General features: G+C 24.2%; 1 protein-coding gene across 4 annotated transcripts in view; it reads right to left on the reverse strand.

The window, feature by feature from the left end:
* LOC122714530 (SAM and SH3 domain-containing protein 1-like) overlaps positions 1–22,088 on the reverse strand; it is a 476,950-nt gene that overhangs the window by 19,735 nt on the left and 435,127 nt on the right. For all 4 annotated transcript variants that reach the window (XM_043935946.1, XM_043935949.1, XM_043935948.1 and 1 more), the window contains 2 exons: positions 2,743–2,904; positions 2,029–2,085 (listed from right to left, as the gene is read on the reverse strand). In XM_043935946.1, the coding sequence (XP_043791881.1) occupies positions 2,029–2,085; positions 2,743–2,904 (219 nt within the window). The remainder of the gene's footprint in view (positions 1–2,028; positions 2,086–2,742; positions 2,905–22,088) is intronic.

Raw genomic sequence — 22,088 nt, forward strand, 5'->3', positions numbered from 1 at the left:
TAAAATTCGATATTTTGTTCATGTATAATATATTCTATACTGTTTCGATTAATTTTGTTTTTGATCAATCAAAAAGTTTTTTTTGTTAATAAATGTGTAATTATAATTTTAAAAAATCTTTAAGGAAATGAAATTTGATTTTGATTAAAACAAACATGAAAGTTTTCTATATAAAAATATTGGCTAAGATTTGTTTATTAAATTATAAACAATTGAAGTTTAGATGAAAGGAAATGGAAGAAGAGTTAGTTTTATTTCTGTTACACCGTCTCATATTCTATCTCGTATTCTCGTCTCGCTTCATCTAAAGCGAAATTAAATTTTAAATAATTTAATAAATAAGTCTCGATATATATTTTTTTATATCAACTTTTGTATTTATTTTAATAGAATTAGTATTATATAGAATTTTATAATTTAGAATTAGTCTCCTTAAAAAATATGTCCCATATATTAACATCCTATATATTTATTTCTTAAATAAGATCATCTTTTATTTTTTTAATATATACTTCTATGATTTCTAATAATTTAATAATTAATAACGTTTTATTTTATGTAGTTATCCTGTATACAAAGTAGCAATATAATAATAATTTTTCATTCTATTTAAATTTTCATTTATTAATGAATTATCAAAATTGTATTCTTTTCAGAAGATAGAATCCAATTTACAAATATAAACAAATTACAAAAATATAAACAATATAAACAAATTACAGATTACAAAAATAGTTTAATGTAGCAATGAATTTTCAATGTACGTCAAATTTTCATTTGTAAATTGGACAACAAATTTTATTACTATTACAAAGAAGCTTAGAAACTTCTGTTAAACAATCTTAGATAATCCAGTTGATTCTTCGCGTTGCCCATTTCAAATCTTGACCAGTCTTCTCCACAAACTTCAACGACACCATTCCAAGTTCTCTCTACGAGCTCCTTTATGAGTTTCAACTTATTTCCACACACGTCGTAGGTACTTAGAGGGAAGACGAGATTAATGCTTTTAAAAAGTTATTAAGAAATCTCTAATCTTTTGGAAAACTGTCTTTATTATTCAAAATATAAATAGATCGTTCTTATTACGAGAATTAATTAAAAATAATCACATCTCGAAAATGAAAAAATATATTTAAGGAAATTAAAATAAAAATGAAAATAAAGTAACTTCGTTAATAAAGATTCATTAATTTTTCCAATTCACATGATTAATCATAAAGTTAATACAATATATCAAAATGTAACATTCTTGTAATATTCTTTATATATTAAATATATACAAAGAAACCTATATTTTATTTTAGAAAAAAAAATAATACTTATCCAAATGTATTTAAAAAATTATTCAAATAGTCATAATTCATAATTGGATAGTTAAAGTCGAACATATATTTACTCATTCTTCGGGTAATTAATGTTAGCAGAATTATAAATGTTCATATAATTGGAGTGACGCTCAGTATAGCCAAGAGTTCAACAGAAGTTAATAAATAGAGCATTAAATAAGATTCGTAAATGGAATTCTACTGTATTTAACTTAATGATAAAATATCTCAAGAATTCCTTTTTCATCAGAAAATATGGAGAAAAATTTTGCAATTATTGATTATTTAACAAAATTTTTTTATTTTTAAATCATTCTTCGATTATTTCTATATTTCTGCTTTTGAAATTTTTCCATTAAAATTATAATAAAATTATATATATATATTTATAATATCAGAATCAATTTTTATTGTATAATAATTACAAGTTTATTAATTAATAGAAAAAATATGTATCCTTTTTGAACATATATTTCTTTTAGATATAATATAAATCTTGATAAATGTATTTCTATGATTGATAAAAATGAAAATAGAAATTGCGAAATGAAATATGCTATTAAATTGATCATGCTTATTGCTTCTATTCGCTCTTCTTTCATAAATATACCCACTTTCCTTATTTGGCATTCGTATAGACAAGAATTCATTAGTAAATTAAAAAAAGGGAAGAGTGAACTTTAATTTAAATTGCACTCACCTCTTCGTGTTCTTTATGAAATCGTTCCTTCTTTCTCAGTGCCTCTTGAACTTTCAGCTGAAAAATATAAACTGGTAAAAAATCTCTCTCTACATTGATTAAAAATTGAAAAATTTTGTCGATAAATATAAATAAATCAATTTCAATTACGATAATACAACAAACAAATTGATTAATAAATTGGTTTTTATCAATTCCTTTCCTTCTATTCCTTCGACAAAGAAAATTATAAAATGTTTATAATAAAACTATAATTGAATGATATTAAATTGAGAAAATGAAAATTATATGTTTATTTTTTAATAGCAAAAAAATTTAATTTTGTCAAATGAATTTTTTTATTTATTTTTTTGCATTACATTACAGTATTAATTATTGTATAATGATTTTTCCTTAGTATTTTAAAATGAAATGATCATTTTTTTAATTTACTTTCAAAAGACTTTCATCGATAATTATGTCACATTTGTTTATTTTTTAGAAACAAAAAATGATATATCACTATAAATTATATGATCATTATAAATTATATGAATAATGAAAACGATAATTTATAATATAATAATTTATAATATAATAATATTATAATTATAATTTATAATATAATATAATATAATAGCTTGATGATAATGAAATATTTATGAAATTGAACAATTTAAATATTATTATATTTGTAAGTTATCATTTAATATTTATTATATGTGAAAATCATACCCTATGTATGGTCTCTTCGAAGCTGTTTGGCTGACCTCCATTCATTTGCAAGTATCTTAATCGATCATAATCTCTTGGATCAACCATAGAACGTAAAATAGTATGTCCCATATCTGGTCCCATGCCTAATCCACTTTGCAGTACGCTGTCTGGTGTATCTACCTATCATTAACAAATATGAAAATATGAAATTATTGAATATTCTGCCATAAAATAATAAAATGTTATATCATTTTATTCTTTATTTGAATAAGAATGGCAAGATTATATTAATGGTAATAAATAATGGTGAATAGTTATCACATTCAATGTCAATTTTTAATTTCAAAAGTAATTAATGATTACCTTAGGAATATATATTTCATTTAAAAATAGAATGTCTCACGAAAAATAATCTAAATAATCAATTTTGGTTAATTGTATTATTAGATTCATCTGTTTTCTTTAATAGATTCAAAATTACCCATCTGTTTCTTTTATTCTTAAATATTTTTATATCATTAATTATGATATTCTGATAAATTTTAATAACAGTAATGAAAATAATATAGTTTTTATTAAATTATTTGAAGAACATATAATTGAAAATCGTGATCAAAGAAATGAGAAAATAAATATCGTTTCATTTTTCAGCATCATTAGTCGAATAATTAAAACAGAGATTACAGTATTTTAACAGCAATAATTTCAGGTAAAACGTTCCGAGCATTTGCAAAGAGCAAATTCTTTTTATTCCATCTCTCTAGAAAATATATTTCTTTCCTGAAATTATAGATACATTAAATAAAAATGATTTAAAAAGTAGAATAGAAAAGAAATTATGCAATATAATATTCTAAATATATAGTATAATTATTAATGATGAAAATTATAGATATACGTAAACAAATAACTATAATTGTTTTATCTCAACTAAAATATTTGATCTAAAACAATATATTCACTTTCTGTCAGTTCGAGACTTTCATTCTTTCTTCTATTTGATGCATTAAGGTAAAAGTCAACATGGCATTGATAAACAGAAAATGTAAATGATGTAAATTCTCAACTTTAGAATTATTCAATCTTAGAGAATGGTATATTGCTCGGTCTACTGCTGTATTTGCGAAATTCAGGCCTGTGAACACAAACAAACGGTTTTAATCCGTTTAACATAAATGTAACGCGGTTTAATTAAATTTCATCCAGAGAATAATAATCTTCACACTCATGTTTTTCTTTATATTCATGTCTGACGAATTTTTATTTTCTATTTTACAATTGCGATTTTGCTTTTATAGTCAATCTAATTATACGGTTATTTCAATTATTGTTAATTACAATTATTAGCAAATATTATTTAAACAATTATTACTTAATATATTTTTCTATTCGAATAGAATACATATATAAATTGAGAAAAAATTATGAGTTTAAATCGTCCTTTTTAATCTAATTTTTGTTTTCATATATTAAATAATATTTGTGTTTCTTAAAACCCAAAAAAATAGAAAATTAGAATTCCATTAATTCAGAAAATATTTTCGTTAAAAATAAATGAAAATATTAATATCTATTATTAATATCTATTACACTAATTTCTAATTAATTCTAAATATAATATTGAATATAAAAAGAAAAAAAAAGTAATATTAAATGTTTAATTAATATACTCTAATGTTATTATTGACAAAATTTTAGTTCAGATAAGAAATTATATAACAATAACAAAGAACAATATTATTCTCTTCACATATTAATCAACAAATTTTTGAATATCTTTACGATCGTGGATTTAACTATTTTTTATTTTATTAAATATTTATTTTTATTTTATATGAAAATATAATATTCATATTTATATTGATATTTAATATTATTTGATATTCAATATTAATTTGTTCATATTTACATTATATAATATATTGTTGTCTAATATTGTTTAATATAACATATTCTAATATATTACTTAATGATATAAACTTCAAATAATAAGAAATCAAAAATTTTACTCAAATACTAATTACGTTTAAAAATATATTTCAATATTAATTTATAAAATCATAAAAATATATTGTATAATATTTCAATTTTTATATAAGTAAATATATATTATATATTGTGAGATATAGAGATATTGAGTTTCTGAATTTAATTATTTCAATTATTTTATATAAAATTATTTTATATAAATTATTTTAATATCAATCTTTTTATATAAACAATAAATTTAATTAATTTATAAACCATAATACAACTTTTAATTTATTATAAATCTTTCAATTACTGAAAATATTAATTTACATCTTATTTGCATATAGATACACCTAATTATTACATAATTTAGATATATTTTAGTTACAAGTATATATATATTAGGTGGATTAGTTAGATTATTAATTTAGCTATCTTAAATTAACATCACATCACTATAATTGATGATGATATAAAAATCATCATCAATTAATATACTTTAATATTGCTGTACGTGAATTTTTATTTTGTCAAAACCTTTTTGTTAATCGTCTTACAATTTATGATCTTGCTTCTATACCTCTGTCCACGGTTAAAAAAAAAAAAGATTAGCGGTCTACTGCTGTTTCATCATGCGGTTTAAATCCATCAACAGGGTTATGCCGTTATAAATCCGTCATAGACATGCACCACTAACGCGCAGTTAATTCTACGAACTTGAACCGCAACGGATGAAAACCAAACGAGAAATTTCCGTGTATAAGTCCGGGAGGACTTATTTTACCAAGTACTGGAAAATCTGCTTAACTTTTAGAATTTACTGCATATACATATATGTATTAAATGGAATATGTTCAACGTGCTTTAGATCTTGTAATCCAACAAACACTGTGTCATGAGTCTTATAAGAGCTTATAAGAAAAATATTTTACAATTTCAATTATAAAATTCATTATAATTTTATAGTTTGATTAATTTTATCACATAATTTTTATTTAATATATTTGATTATACATAATGATACATCGTAGAATATAGATTTATTATATAAAATGTAAAAATATTATAAAAAATTATAGTTGTTAATGTATATTCTTTTTAGAAAAATGTAAAAATGTAAAAATAATAAGGATCATATTATTATCAACTCTTATAATTGAAAAAATATAACAATGTATCGTTAAATTTTAGGAACTATAAGCTTTGAATATTTTATATGTTAATATAATCGTTGAAAAGAAAGAAATTTAAAAAAAAATTGAAAAAACAAATTGTATTATAAATATAAAATATAATCTATGAAAGAAGAAGAAGTATTATATTTCGAAAAAGTGTATACTTAATTTTAAATGTGTGTTCTTCAATATTGGAAGCTGATACCGCAAAAATTCTAGTCATGATTCTGGGATAAAAGTGCTTTTCAATAAGGAATCCTTTAAGTTCCTTCATGAGTATTGATCTTTGCAGAAAGTGATAGTTTCTAATAAAGAGAATTTTTATATAAAAATTTATTAATATGAGATACTAAATTAAATCAAAGTTTAATTTTTTGATTAATTTTTTAATACACGTTTATTTTTAATATAATTTTTTAATTAATTTTTATTTTTTAAAGAAATTTGTCTATTATATATATAAAATGTTTCACATAAATTTAGCAATATCTCATGTATATATAAATTCAAATAATATTAAAAATAAAATTAAAATAGATTCTAAATTAATTAATCTAAGCTAAATATTATAATTCTTTCTTTGAAACTGAAAAATTAACATTTTAGAAATTCTTTTTAAATTTAAAAAAAAAAGGTGAATTTAAAAATTAAGATACTAAATCATGCATATGTAAATTTGTCAAAAGAAAATTTTTTCTATCTTTTGTTTCTTAAGAGATAAGATATGAATCCAATTGTATGAAATATTCTGTATAATATTTAAAATTAAACAAAATAAATAATATAATAAATAATAAAATTATTGAATAAAAAATAAGAATGTAAAAAATAATTTTATTAAATGATAATATTTCAATCGAATAAAGAAATAACATAATTCGTAACATAGTTGTTACAAAATAATAATACGAAACTATTCTATACAAAATCGTTAGTACATGAAAATTTTCTTAAGGGAACACGTTATTCGAGGCACGCGGTTTCCAGTTCAAAATTACAAAAGCAGCGACCGCATGAAATGCACGTTCTTCGATATCCTAGGCAGGTATTGCAAGAACATTCCAGTCACGAGTCTCGACATGTCACTCAGGTAGAAGCGTTTGCAGTGAAGAAATCTGTAGCTTCCTTAAATCTGATGATGGTATTGCGACAATGTGATAAATTGTAGTCGAAATGAATAGATGAAAATAAAATTTTCTTAAACTATTCATTTAATGTGAATATTCAAAGTTAATATCTTTCTTAAATATTAAAAGTTAATAACAATAATTACTTTTCAATAGTTTATTATATGTAATTTAAGTTTAGTAATCTAATCTAATAAAAATTAAAATTATAATAAATCAAAGAAGAAATTGGTGTATATATTGATACATATATATTTAATATAATGACATATACATTAAATTTTTTTTAATTCATAATTTCAAAAAAAATAAAAGATTTTATTTAGTATTATCTGATTCATCTGATATTTAAGAATATATCTTAAATATATATAACTAATGAATAAGGAATAATTACCAAGTTCTAATAAATTCATCCTTTGATTAATGAAAGGTAATAATTTAAAAAAAGAATTGATTAAAATATTTTTAATCATCATATCAATATCAATTCTCACGTTATATTTTTGTTTTTATTTTAAAGAGATTTAAAAAAGATTTATAATGAAACTTGATAGCGATAATGATTGAATGTAACTAAATAAAAATCTATAGAAAATTTCTTCATATAATTTTTATATGAAAATATATTTATATTAGTTTTATTTAATATATTAAATTGATAGTAATAAATTTACAGGAATAATGTAAATTTTTCAACACAAGAAATCAATTCTATTTCAGTTGTATTCTAGAGAAAACTGGAAACAGTTCAATAACCTGAAAACTACGCGACTGACTTTAATCTTTCTAACCTCAAATTTTATAGTTCCTGAGGGTCTTTACATAGATGTCAGCGTTGATTCATATTCATATCCCATAGGAGTTGAAACGAGGGTTGAATTATAAATTTCAAATGGAAATTTATATAAATTTGTTTATAAATATAATAAATTTCGATCATTCTTATTCTTCGATATTTAAATTTTAAGAATCTATAATTTTTTTAAGAAACATTGTTTTATATACATTGTTTTATATAAATGTATAAAATAATAATAAATTAAATAGTTAAATTAAATTTTTTAAATCCATTAAATAAATATATAATAAAATATTTGTATTATACTATCGTTCAAAAAACAATTTCCAAAATTATAAAAATATTTATAAAATGTTAACTGATGAAATGAAATAATAACAAAAATTAATAATAGCCAAAATTACAAGACTAATAAAAATAGTTATGCAAGCACATAGTGCATATAAATCTAAAAAGAAAATTTAATTATCTTTTATTATCATTGATAAGATATCAAATATATTATTAGTAAAATACAAAATATATATTAGGATTCATTAATAATTTTTCTTAAGTATCTGTTACAATCAAGAAGATATACACATATATTATACTTTCTTAGATAACTCTTATAATTAAAGTGTATGTGCACATGTATATTATATACTTATAGGTGAAAATGTGCGACGTAAGATGAACGAGTTACGAAGAAGCTGGTATGTGACGTCAAACACATGACAGTGGTTTCTGTTTACCAAAAGGATGGGAGTAATCTCTGCGAACGTCACCAAAACTACGTAGACGTCAAGGACTATGTGTGTACATCGTAACTACCTAATAAAACTCGAATCTACGACGTGGCGTCGCGACGGCTCGTGTTAATGTCTCGCGAGACAGGCGATGAGTTAGGCCATGTGACGCTGACACGTTGTGGTGAAAATTGTGTGCACGTGATAACACGTAACTCGACGTGATAAAATGTATACTATATTGGAAAGAAATCTTTGAATGTTGAATGATAATATTGTATTATCGTTTGTGTAAAAATATAAATGGTGTTTTATTCTAAGGGAGTAGATTTTAATTAGTTAAATAAATTAAATTTAGACAGAAATATAAATATAATTATGATAAACAGATTATTGTTATCCATTTAATGATACAGTAATAAAATAAAGTATAATAAGATTAGAGGACAAAGTAAGAAATATCTAAAATTTTATGCAAGTATAAATATTTTATTTTAATATAAATTCTTTTATCATTATTATTAATTAATGGAACTATTTTTACGAAGCACATAATATATTAAAATTTAAAATTTATTTAAGAAAAACAAATATATTTATCATTCAATAAAAAATATTATATTATTTATATAAAATCAATTATAAAAAATTAATAATATCAATTATTAACCTTATATGACGAATATTTATTTCATTTTTGCGGCACAATTTAGGTGAACAACTTTTAAAATAGAACAGAACCACAACTTTTTATCTTCTGTATGGAACAATCTTCGTAAAATACTTTTCACAAAGTTCATCTCAGAAACAATCGACCTAACTTGGTATTTATTATTCATCTTCCGTCGTCATCTTCGTCCAAATATCGTTAAATATTTTATACAATATAAGTCCATCGAGACCTATTCTGTTTGCACGTTCTTGTCGAGATAAGCATGAAATATTTCTATTCAGTTTCAAAGAAATAGATAAATATAATAATTTTCCGCTGCCTCCGCAATATTACTTTGCCTGTGAGACCTGTGAAACCTGGACACCGCACACAAGCGTGCAAGTATCTTTTGTGCGATAGAGAATCGTTCGGGATGCATTGATGCAAATGAAACAGAGAGGAGTAGCCACGAAAAGAGCTATGGTTCTCGTCAAAATGTTTTATGCGATATGGAAGATATATGTCATGGATGTGCAATCATATTTCATGCAAATTTACCAATCCGTCCTGCGACAAGTAGCTCACAATTCCGATTTCGGTGCATTTTATCACGAAAATTGAACAGGTGATACACATATTCCATCCGCCTCGTTCTTTCGCTCGTCCTTCGATCTAATTTATTTAAATTATTGTTCTAATATTTGCACTAATTTAATTTCGAATATTTCTGGATTATTTTTTTTTTTGAAAAGATAAGATATAAGAAATGTTTTATATTTGTAATTGAAAACCAATCAAAATCAATTAAAAAATATTATGATTCTTAAATATTTTTTAAATTATTTCTTTGTAGATTTTAATATAATGAGAAATGTTTCATATTTGTCATTAAACATTTATCATTAAATGTTATCGTAATGATATCAATTGAAAAATATTACGTATATGATATATTAATTTTGTAATTTTATTTAGAATGTGAATTGATAAGCTGACAAGAACAAATAAATTTTATCATAAATTTTTACAAAATATCTTAAAGTTTCAAATAGGATAGTTTTCTATAAAATATATTTTGTAATAACTTTTTCTAATGAAACTTTATCTGAATATTTAATTAAATTTAATTATTTGAAATGTTAAATTTAAAATTAATATAATTTTATTAAAATAATAATAATATATTAATATAATTTTATTAAAATTAAAATAATTTTAAGAAAGATATTAATGATCTTTTAATTTATTTATATAAATTTTTATATAAAATATATTTTATATATAATATATTAAAGCTTGGAATATTAAAAAAAGTTATATTATATATATTATATATTATATTATATTATATATATATAATATATTATAATAGTCATTAAAATTTATTGACTATAAAAGACTAAAAATCTATTGTAAAGAATTCCAAAAATCTGTATTTTGAATTTTTCTTATTATATTATTAAATTTCTTATTTTATTATTAAAGAATTAAAAATATACTCATTTAGAATTAAAATAAATAATAATATGTTCTAAATTTTATATTACGATCTTTATTTTAATATTTAAACAAAAAACAGATGAATCCAGATTTCAGAAAGCCAAAAAAAAAAATATTTCATTAATTTCATTAATCGATATCATTCAAATAATCGAGAAGTACCATTTATAAATGTTTATCGAAATTTTACAAGATTATATTTTACACGAATAATTAGACAGACAAATATTAATATTTAAAACAAATATATTTTATTTTTATATCGATTCGTATCGTGATATAAAATAGATATCACTTCTGATTACAGATTGTAGAAATTTCATTGTAGAATTGTACATCTCAGATTGTTAGAAGCCCTACAACTCGTTTCAGGGTTATTTCTATGCTGGGAAAACAGCTCTTTTGGAATAATATACGCTTAATTAGTTGTAACCGATTTAATTAAAGTTGAACCATTTAAACGGGATGCTTCCCCCTATGAAACTTCAAGGGAGAACATAGTTAGCAAAGCAGTTGGATGACGAAGCATATTATCGTTTACGTTTTTTATAACTATAACTATTTGCATAATGTGGTAAACATTGGAGAAACTTTAATTCCCAAGTTAAAAGCACATTCTTGCATAACGGTAATTAGAAATTCATAGTTTTATGACAATTCGTAAATTATCGTATTATTCGTATATGAATGTATATATTTTGTTCAGATCGAAGAATTATTTCAATTCTTTAAAGTTTTTTTTAGGAAGAAGAGTTTTTTTTTTGTATTTTTTAAAGAAAAAGTAGTGTAATAAAACCTGATATATTTCACCGGAAAGAAATATATTTATTATTTAATAATTAATCAATGTGTTATATAATATATACACAATATTTTTATTAGATGGTAATTTTTTATTTTTAAAGTTAAGCTTTTTTTTAGATTAGATTTTGTTCTAAAGAATACATTATATATCAGATTGAAATTCGATAGCATGATGAAAGCCATTTTAGTTTTATTTTCTATATATTTATTTAGTATTCGTATTAAAATATACATTATTCATTTTGAGCGAATTTATTCCACCTATTTTTCATCTATCTTCAACAATTTTAACTTGAAACATGAAAGGATTAATATTCATTCAATCATAAAATATAAATAGTTTATTTTCTGAATAATTTTATTTTTTTTCTTTTACTTTGATTAATAGTAAACATAATCGATAAATAATGAAAAATAATATTTGAAACAATCAATGTCAATTTAACACATAAAATAAATATCATTTCGTACAATTGTTTTTAATACGTATTAAAAAATTATTACTCTAATTACAAATTTATAGAATATTCTATTTTAAACAAATATTTTTCATCGATATATTTATCATTATGACCATGAAACAAATCCCCAAATATTATTTTATCTTAACAAAATTATTTCGACAATTAAATTTCCAATATTTTCTGCTCGAAATGTATCTACCGCTATCGAAGGTAGTAGATTACAGATTCGATAACCTTCAATTTATTTGTACATTCTCGAAATCGGTTGTTGTCATGTTGTTCCTGAACGATTTCGAGGAAAAAAAGAAAAAAAAATTCCAAAAATAAAACGTTCCAAAAATATTTTTTCTCGATAGTTTCGGATTACACAAATTTACACACATGCACCGATGGTTTACAGTTTACAGACCAATTCTAGATCTAGTGTTGTCCATGTGCTCGTGATCGACGCGTAACATTTAAATTGCATGTAATTCAGTAATAAATTAACGCGTTGAATCTCGACCGTATAATTTACGTGCAGCGGTTCATTTTCGTTTTGCGCTTTTATCGGCAATCAGCGAATTTAAGCGAAAGGCACGGAAATGCGCAATCAACGAATTATTCATCCAAATGTATTGTTTTTCTTTTCTCTTCTTTTTTCCTTTTTTTCTCCCTCCCCTTCTTCTTTTTTTTTTTTTATTATGTTTAATATCGATTTGTTCCAACAATTTATATAGCATTAATTATAACAATGTATAATCAAATTTCGTATTAATCGTTGACAACTTTAATAAATAAATACCATTTCCAATTTTATTCGCTCAAAATAAATTCATCTCTCGAGCAGTATCTGATAATTTCGGCTACTTTCGTTTAAAAGAGATATTTTACCACTTATCTGACAATGAGTCACCACCAGATTTATAGGCGGGCAATTCCTACAACTAGGACACTTTTGATGATAATAATGATGATAATTTTCTTGTTACGTTCTCTTGATGGTTCGTGTAATTAACGTCAAAGCATGTCGAATAAATTAAATTATGAAGAGTTATGATTATCATATAATATATGGGCTGAAAATTATAGTCATGTAAATCACTGTTATTATTTACGTATTATTTATTATATACTGTTATTATTTATAACATCCAATACAATAAAATTCTTATCAAAATTCTTATTACAAATTTTGTTAATAGTTTACTGCTATTATAGCATGATATGTTCATTTTTTTTCAATAAAAAATAAGAAAATAAAGTTGAAATAAATATTCATAGTATTTTAAAATGAAATTGTTACAAGATAAAAATTAAATTTTCGGACGAAATATACGTTTTCAAGTATGATTAAGTTATTAGTAAAAATTCAACGTTATATATATTATATACAATTTATGATTATTGTAGTTTCTAATAATTATTAATAAAACAAATTTTAACGAGCAATATCATCTTATCAATTTCAAAATTGCACACAAATTTCGCATACACCAATCTAATAATAATATCTCTTCAAAATTATAAAAGAACACATCCACATCATCCATATCAAAATTTCCCAAATTACAGAATCATTATAATAAAACAAAATCCACTATATAAAACAAAACATTTAAAGAAAGATGATCAGTACGAAACATGGTACATGTTTGTACCAAACTTTGCACAAGATATAAATTAAAAATCGTATTACGTAAAGTTGGCAGGAGCAGATGCGGAATTAAGATCGGATTTAGCAAAAAAAAAAAAAAAAGAAAAAGAGAAAAGAAAAAAGAAAAACGAAAAAAAGGGAAGAGAAGAGAGAGAAAAAGAGAAAAGAAATAAAGAAAAAAAATATATTGAAGAAAGAAGTCGTCATTAAGGAAACGAACACGTGGAAAGGCTGACTAAGAGTTGAAGGAGTTCGGTGGTGAGTGGTGGAAGAAAGCGAGGGGGAGAGGGGGAGGAAAAAGGGCGAGAAAAGGGGGAAAGAAACGAAAGGATTGAAAAGGATCTCGCCAGAGGGCCTGAAGGCTCGCACTGATATCTTGTTTAATTAAGCAGACTCGAAAGTGCGGGCTGCCGTCTTGTCGTGGTGGTAAGAAGCCGACCTATTGTAGAACTCAAAGCTTCCATCGGGCGGCACTCGCCACTAAAGAAACCACACTACACCCTCTCCTCCTTTCTTGGCCTCTTCATTCGCGTTTTTGGTCATCTTGCTAACGAATACCGACGTTGAGTTTTCTGTGTTCCGATGTATACACAGGTGCACGTGCCTGCGGCGACTTTTTTTCATGTTTTTCAATATACACGGTGTTCCATTTATCATGGATTCCTCAATATCTTTACTTTGTACTTTGCTTTTTGTGTTTTTATTATTTAAGCAGTTGAACGTTTTCGAAAGTTGCGAGTGAAATTAGCATTTTATCCGAAAAATAAATATTTCGAGGTTAATGAAAATTATACTGTTGTAGGATGAATACTATGGAAAATGAAAATATTCAATTTTCACATTTTGTTTAGATCGTTGCGATTCTTTTATTTATTTATTATTTACTAATCGAATATTCTTACTCTTACTCCTATTCTTCGTACGAAAATTATTAGTATAATAATAAAATCTTCAAAATATTTTGAAGATATTGATCTTGAGAAAAATTATTTTTTTATCATCACATTGCTTCTGTATATGCAAATTTTACTATTCAAATAAGTTTTTCTATCAGAATTTGCTCATTAATTTTATTAAACAAAAAGTTTTAATTCTAAAAATTTTCAGTATTGCTAATTGACTATAAATTATATACATATACGTACATTATCATTCACATAAATATTAAGTTATAGATTAGTAATCAAAATTATATCAAGGTTTTATACTTATCGATATTTTATATTATATTTATATCACGATAGATTTAATGTTATTATACATTATACATATATATTTATACATTACAATACAAAAACAATTAATGAAAAACAATCTTAAAAGCAAAAGAATTCTTTTCCTTATTACATTTCTAATTTTTACAATTTAAGTGTTATACTAATATTCTATTATATGCAATAAATATATGCAAAAAATATATAAATTAATTATTTTTATGCATTATTATTCAATTTGAAAATTGAAATGTTAAAAATATATACGTAAAAATTAAAAAAAAACAAAACCATAGTAAATCGAAATGTTGAAAATATAAACATGTTTCAAGTACTTCTGAGATGTAGTGTACGTGATATACTGAAAGATTAACGAAAAAAGAAAAATCTACGGTTGAAAAATCCAATGATTGAAGAAGGAGCTGACACGCTCCGTTCTAATTACTCGATGGTATAGACATTGTTGTCTCTGGTGCTAATACCTGCAGGCAATAGAATAGCGGGAAGTTAAAACGACTAACGAAAATCGTGAGCGCTCCACCAGTTTACTAGAACGTGTGCAAGGATAAGTGTCGATTCTTGATTACGTGTGGAGCACGATTGGGAAAAATGTGGGATAAACGGTTTTTCCGCGGAGGAAATGGACAGTCAGAAAGCACCGCGCGGATAAGCAATTTCCGTGAAAGTTGCGGAGAAATCCGAGTTTCCAATCCTTGCTATTTTCCGCCACATTCGTGGCTAACTATACAGGTTGCTTTTAATGAAGCAAATCGAAAGAATGAAAGAATGAAAGAATGAAAGAAACAAATATCGTAAGAAAGTTTTATATATAAAGAACTTGGAATTTGATGAGATAAAAACTTTTCTTTCGAGACAAATTTTCTGTAATCTTTTTTAAAAATTATAGAAATGAATTATAGAAATAAGAAATAAATAAATAAAAGAGATGTTTTCTTGCAAAATATGCAAATAATTTGTAGTATTTCATTATTGAAATTAAATAAGAATGTTTATAAATTTTTGTAAGTTATTTTATGCATGTTGCTTTACAATTTCATTTAAAATATATATTTTATACAATTTATATTTTATACAACGATGATAATAAATATATTTTTATTTCTTTTTTATTTTAGGATTCATTCTATGTATAACAGTTTTAATTATCGAAAGTATACTATTAATTTATGAACATATATTATATGTTATACATATACATATAATTAGCTAAATATTGTGTGAACGTGTTACTTAATTGAATTCTCTAATTTTGTATGCAACTTTGATTTAACTGTGATTATAATTACAAGAAGATACTATGAAAAACGACGATCAAGAATTATTATCTAATGCAAGTGAAATCCATTATTTGCAAAGCAATTACTTTAGCATAATTTAATTTCTTTTTTAAGTTCAATGAAATAAGTTTTTTAAGTTCAATGAAATAGAATAACTTTCTTCAGCTATTTTTTCTACCGTTTATACATGATATCATTCACAATAAAATGTGGTTAAAAATATTATTTAAATCCAATAAGAACAAAGACATAATAATATTTATTTTTCTTAATTTCTTCAAAAATTATTAGATTCGATCATTAAATATAAATATAATTTAATCTTCATATTTATTTTCTCTATAATCTACAATAAAAACAAAAAAAAAAAAATCCATAAAATATATCGACAGATTATTAAATAGATTATATTTTTTCTGTTCATTCCAATTCCTTTCGAATAAGAAAAATAACTTACTTATCGACTGAGTTTCGATTGGAACAGCATGGTGTAAAATACGATTATTTTCGCTCGTTAAGTGAATAATTCGTGATCAAACGAATTAAGAACGATCGAATCGTCGGATAAATACGTTCCCGATGTAATTCGGTGGGGGCTTTTGTACGACTGAACTAATTTACGAAAATTTGCCTTTAACGCGACCACCAATTTGTTTCGTTGATGCGATTCGACGTGGTGGCGCTCGTTGAAAAGAGCACGAACGCGTTCAAACGAACCGTCTAGACAGTCCGCAATCGATCAACCCCACTTTAGAGAAATCTCACCGTGGAAACGACGTCGCATGAACCGCGTGCCGCGTGCGTGCGGAACCGTGCGCGCAAACACGAAAACAGTAGGGTGCTCGACGCACAAGGCGGTACAATTCTGACGTTTCTCTTTTTCTCTCTTTCTTTCTCTTCTTTTTCCTTCTTCTTCTTTTTCTCCGTTCCTTTCTTTTCTTTTTATCGATGTTTCATCTGGTCGGGTACATTTACTAATTAGAACGAGCTGCACGAAAAAAACTGGCTCGGTTTCGCTGTACACGCGCTACTGCTCAGACAAGAAAATTACAGGGACCGTGACATTGAGACTTTCATTGGGACGCAGCAACCGAAGACAAAGAGGGTGTGCAGGAAAATGATGGAGAAAGGATTGGCGCGATGGATGGAAAGAGAGAGATGGCCATTCTGTAGGCTCGAAAAGTTGACAGAGATGGGAGGATCGAGAAAGAAGAGGACAGGTGGAGAAAAAGGAAAAGAGTTCAAGGGACGACGAGGGTGATGTGCTATATCGATCGCACCTGAAAACATCCACCTTTTGCTGCCGTGGTCTGGTTGCGTCGTTTTCCTTTCGTCTTTTTTTTTTTTTTTTGTTCTTTTCGATGGCTTTTTATGCAACGCGCATCGATAAAAACATTGGAAGGTATCCTCTTAGCATTGCTTCGCAACCGAGTATTCTTCGATGCAGAGTTTTTCGTAATTATTGGTACGAGGAAAAGACTTGATCATTATTTCTCGATTTTAAAATATGAAAATATAGAATATGAATTTTTGAAAAGGATTTTGAGGAAATTGATTTTAAAAGTGATGAATTATCTAAGAATATTGATAATTTTATATTAAATTTCAAATTATTTTTTGGTATCATTAATGATAAAATTTATTTAATGTTTTCGATCAGAATTGTAAATTTTTGTTTCCTTTATTTAATTATTTTTTATATTAATATAAAAAAAAAGTTTTAAAGAAAAAAAATAAAATAAAATTTTACATTTTAATAATAACTATACAAAGTAACAATATTAAACATTTGGCATTATATATCAAATTCACTATATCTTACTCCAATATCAAAGAATTTTTCTTTAATAAAAAATTTTTTTAATTAATAAATAAGAAAAATATTTGAAAATATAAACAAAATATAAAAAAAATTTACCTCTATCGTACAAAATAATTCTCGCAAATAACAATTATTTGATCGATTAAAAACATATAAATATCTGTTATTATTATTCTACGAAAACTATGTTTTTAAAATAATATTAATTCATATACCTATATCTAAAAATTTAACATGTGACAACATTACAATAAGCTTTCGTTCATTTTCGATCAGGTAAAATTATTGAACAAATCATACGTTGAACCAAATCTTGAACCAAGTTTCGACACGTGGAATCACAAATTACCCACGAATTACGTAACACAAAAGTGAAAGCTTAAAGCTCTCGATCGTTAATCATCCAGATCAACAGTTGGCGGCGAGACCTGGATGGAAACCGCGTTCAACCGTCCTCAGGATTAGTAGAGCAGCGTGAAAGAACGGAGAAGCAGAGGCGATAAACTGTTGGCCGACGTATGTAACTGAAGTACAGCAGGATGGTAGCAATGCGCACACCCAATGAATATGAAACAGTCATTAGCGCGCCAATCCGGAATCACTTAGGTATACTCGCAACCAGTCACCAGATGGGGGAATCAAGCGTGGAGGTTGTCGGTACATTGAAATGCATTGCCTCGAGCCTGTTCCTAGACATTAGAGGTTGGTATTCACGTGATTATCGTATACCTAGGGACTGTTGGGGCTGTAAACCTGGAACGTTTCACCGCCATTGGGGCGGAGGACGATCACCGAAACGATAAAATCGACGTTACATCCATGCGTTCATCCACTTTATTGGCTTGGTTGTGGATCACTGATAACGTGTACGATTGTGTAAAGCGCATCTCGCTGTGCGCTCCGTGAAACTGTTTCGAGCATGCGTGTTCGAGTGTTCTCGAGAACTCTGATCGAAAGATAAATGAGATTCGACGCATATGATTCGCCGTATGCTATTTGGTTAAACAATTTTCTTTTACGAGATGGGAATATGATAAGGGAAAAAAAATTCGATTTTTTTCGAAAAAGATTGGAATTGTTTGATAAGTATTTTATAAAGTAATGGTGAAAATAGAAGCGAATAATATCACTTTCAAAAATCAAAGATATTGAAATATGGATTAGGAAAGATGAGTGATGAATTTGTTTATTGCAATAATATTGCAAATGTTTTTTAAATAAATAAGATTTATTTTGTTATTTTGTAAATGAAAGTTGTGGAAATTTTAAGTAATATTGAAAGTATGTTTAATCCTTATATTTTTTGTATTGTATTTGATTTAATTATATTTTTTTATTGTTAAAATATTTTTTAAGAACAAAGAAAATATAAATCATTATCAATATATTTGATTATTCATTTCAATTTTGTATTACAATTTTCTTTTTAAGACAATTTGAAGTTCTTTATTCGCTAAAATTATAAGGAATTTAAGATATAAAAATTCAAGGACCATTACAATTTAATTTAAAATTAAATTTAAAATTAAAGTTAAAATTTCTACTTTCTGGTAAAAAAATGATTATCTTTATATATTATAATTAGTTATAATAAACTTGTAATAAATTTAATACAGTTTTACAAAAAGAATGAAAATATTAAATATTAACAAAGAAATAACGATCAATAAATAATTTTCAAGTTTATAAAATCTCATTATTATTAAAAATTGCAAAATTTAAAAATATGTTAAAATGATATTTAATGATATAGTTTTATATAGATTGGAACTATCTTTAAATTAATATAAATAATCTAATAATATTGAAATCTAGATATATATTATATATGTATATTGTATTATATATATTACAATGTAAATGTAAATATGTAATGTTATATGAAACATTAAAAGATTAATTTTATATTTATTTATCTCTAAAAATTATTATATTCATTTTTTATATCATTTTTTATATCATACATTAATTAAATATAATAAATTATTAAAATAAATTATATATAGTATAAGTATAAAATAATCAATTAATTTCAATAGATAACTTGATATATTTTTTCTCTAAATCATTTCATAAATTAAAAAAATAGAAATCTTCTATAACGAGAAAAGAAAGAAAAAAAGAAAGAAACAAAAATAAAAAAACTAAATAACTTATATTCTTTGATATAATTGTTATGTGACTGTAGCTGGTGTAGAATAATCTCAAATCACTATTTCGTGGATATTAACCATCTAACTGAAACGTAAAAGTACCGAGATAGCGTGTATGGAAGCAAAAAAAAAAGAAAAGTATATAGTTAAAAAACACAAAGCATAAGCTATAGTGTCAGTGAAAATAGATTTAAATGAAGGTTCTCATTATAGTATATATAAGGCGACGCAAACAGACGGGCTTTTATTCTAATGGCGTTACACAGTTTTACACTCAGACAATTTAATGGAATTACCATATAACGAAGATGTAGATAATTACAAAAGAAAATTGATGGATACTTTCAACTTGAAAATAATATGTGTAAATAGATTTAATATCAGAAGTAGGTTATAAAAGAATTTATTAAAATGATATTAAGATTTATAGATGATAATAAATGATAAAATAAATTATTGAAAATATATTTAAATTTATATAATTTTTTAAAATATATAATAATAAAAGTAAATAGATATATCTTTCTTTCAATTAATACAATTATTTATCTTATAAAATTATTGTATACTTATTATTATTATTATTACATTATTAATAATAATCAATTTAGAATTATATTATTAATATTAGAATCTGTCATCATTCTAGTAGAATATATATTTATGTTATTTTATTGCATATTAATGTAAAAACTAAATAATAAACTAATCTAACTTAAAAATATAAAATTTAACTTTTCTTTTAATATTTAATCTTGAGATTAAATAAATATTTCAAAGAAAATTATCGAAATTCAGAATTTTTTGCAAGATCAATTTATCAAATTCAGATTTCAGCATCCTTTTTTCAAAATTTGGAAAATACGAATGTATAAATAACATTGCTGAGATTAACATTATTATATTATTTTCTATGAAAATATTACATTATATTTACATATAGTATTGTTTATAGAATTGCACTTCAATTAATCAAAATGTATCAATCAACAGGAAATTGTCCTCTTGTTTAATCGATTGTTTGGAGACAGATTACAGCAACCGAAGATGGGAATTTCGAACATGGAATATTTAGTGACAACTCAATAGGGATCGACAACAGGCCCTTAAGATGGCTTAAGCACTGCTCTAGTATCAAACCAGGACTTGTTATTTCACCAAACTATCGTTTGGAACTCGTAGTACTTCAGGCCTCTCTTCTGGCTTGATAATCATTCCAAATTCTCTTCCGTCATGATCCAAGTTAAACTGAGACTATAGAGGTCGCAACCAGCGATTTAATGCTAGAAGAGAAGGTAGTAATATGAAATTCCAGTTTGTTTTCCGAGGACTAGTGCATCAATTGACATTGTTCTTTTATATTCAAATATCTCAAACAAAGAATAAAATTTTTAATTAGGAAATTTGACTTTTATTTTAAAAAGTGCACTTTTTCATTGAAAACTTTTAATGCTAGTAAAAAATTTGATTTTCATAGTATATTGAGTATAATACTTTGCAAATTTAATATTATTATTATATATCAGATAATTATTTATATACAAGTCATAAATATATATTTATTATTACGATGATTTGAATGATTTACAAACTATACCATATGCAAATTTTTTTTAACTATACTCATATTTGTTAATCTTCCATTTAAATAAAGAAATCATTCAAAGAGATAGATATGAAGTTCTATATTGGTATTAAACTTAGTTAATTTTAAATCTTTAAAATAACATAAATGTCTTATAAGTCTTTTTATAAAAGAAATATATTTTTAATAAGAGATAGAAAAAAATTTTCGTATCTTAAGAATTTAAATTTTAGTTCTAAAAATTAATGATGATATACAACAATTAAGTATTATTATATTTTAAATGCACGATAAAAAATATATCTAGATAAATAAATGAAAATTATTGATATCAAAACATTTAAAAAAAATTTCTTCTATTTAATAGAAATAATATAATATATCTTCTTGAAACAATGCAGAAGATTAAATTCCACTTTTATTTTCTTCTCAT

The sequence above is a fragment of the Apis laboriosa genome, unplaced genomic scaffold (assembly GCF_014066325.1).
Source record: "Apis laboriosa isolate Shangri-la unplaced genomic scaffold, ASM1406632v1 scaffold30_cov140, whole genome shotgun sequence".
NCBI lineage: Eukaryota > Metazoa > Arthropoda > Insecta > Hymenoptera > Apidae > Apis > Apis laboriosa.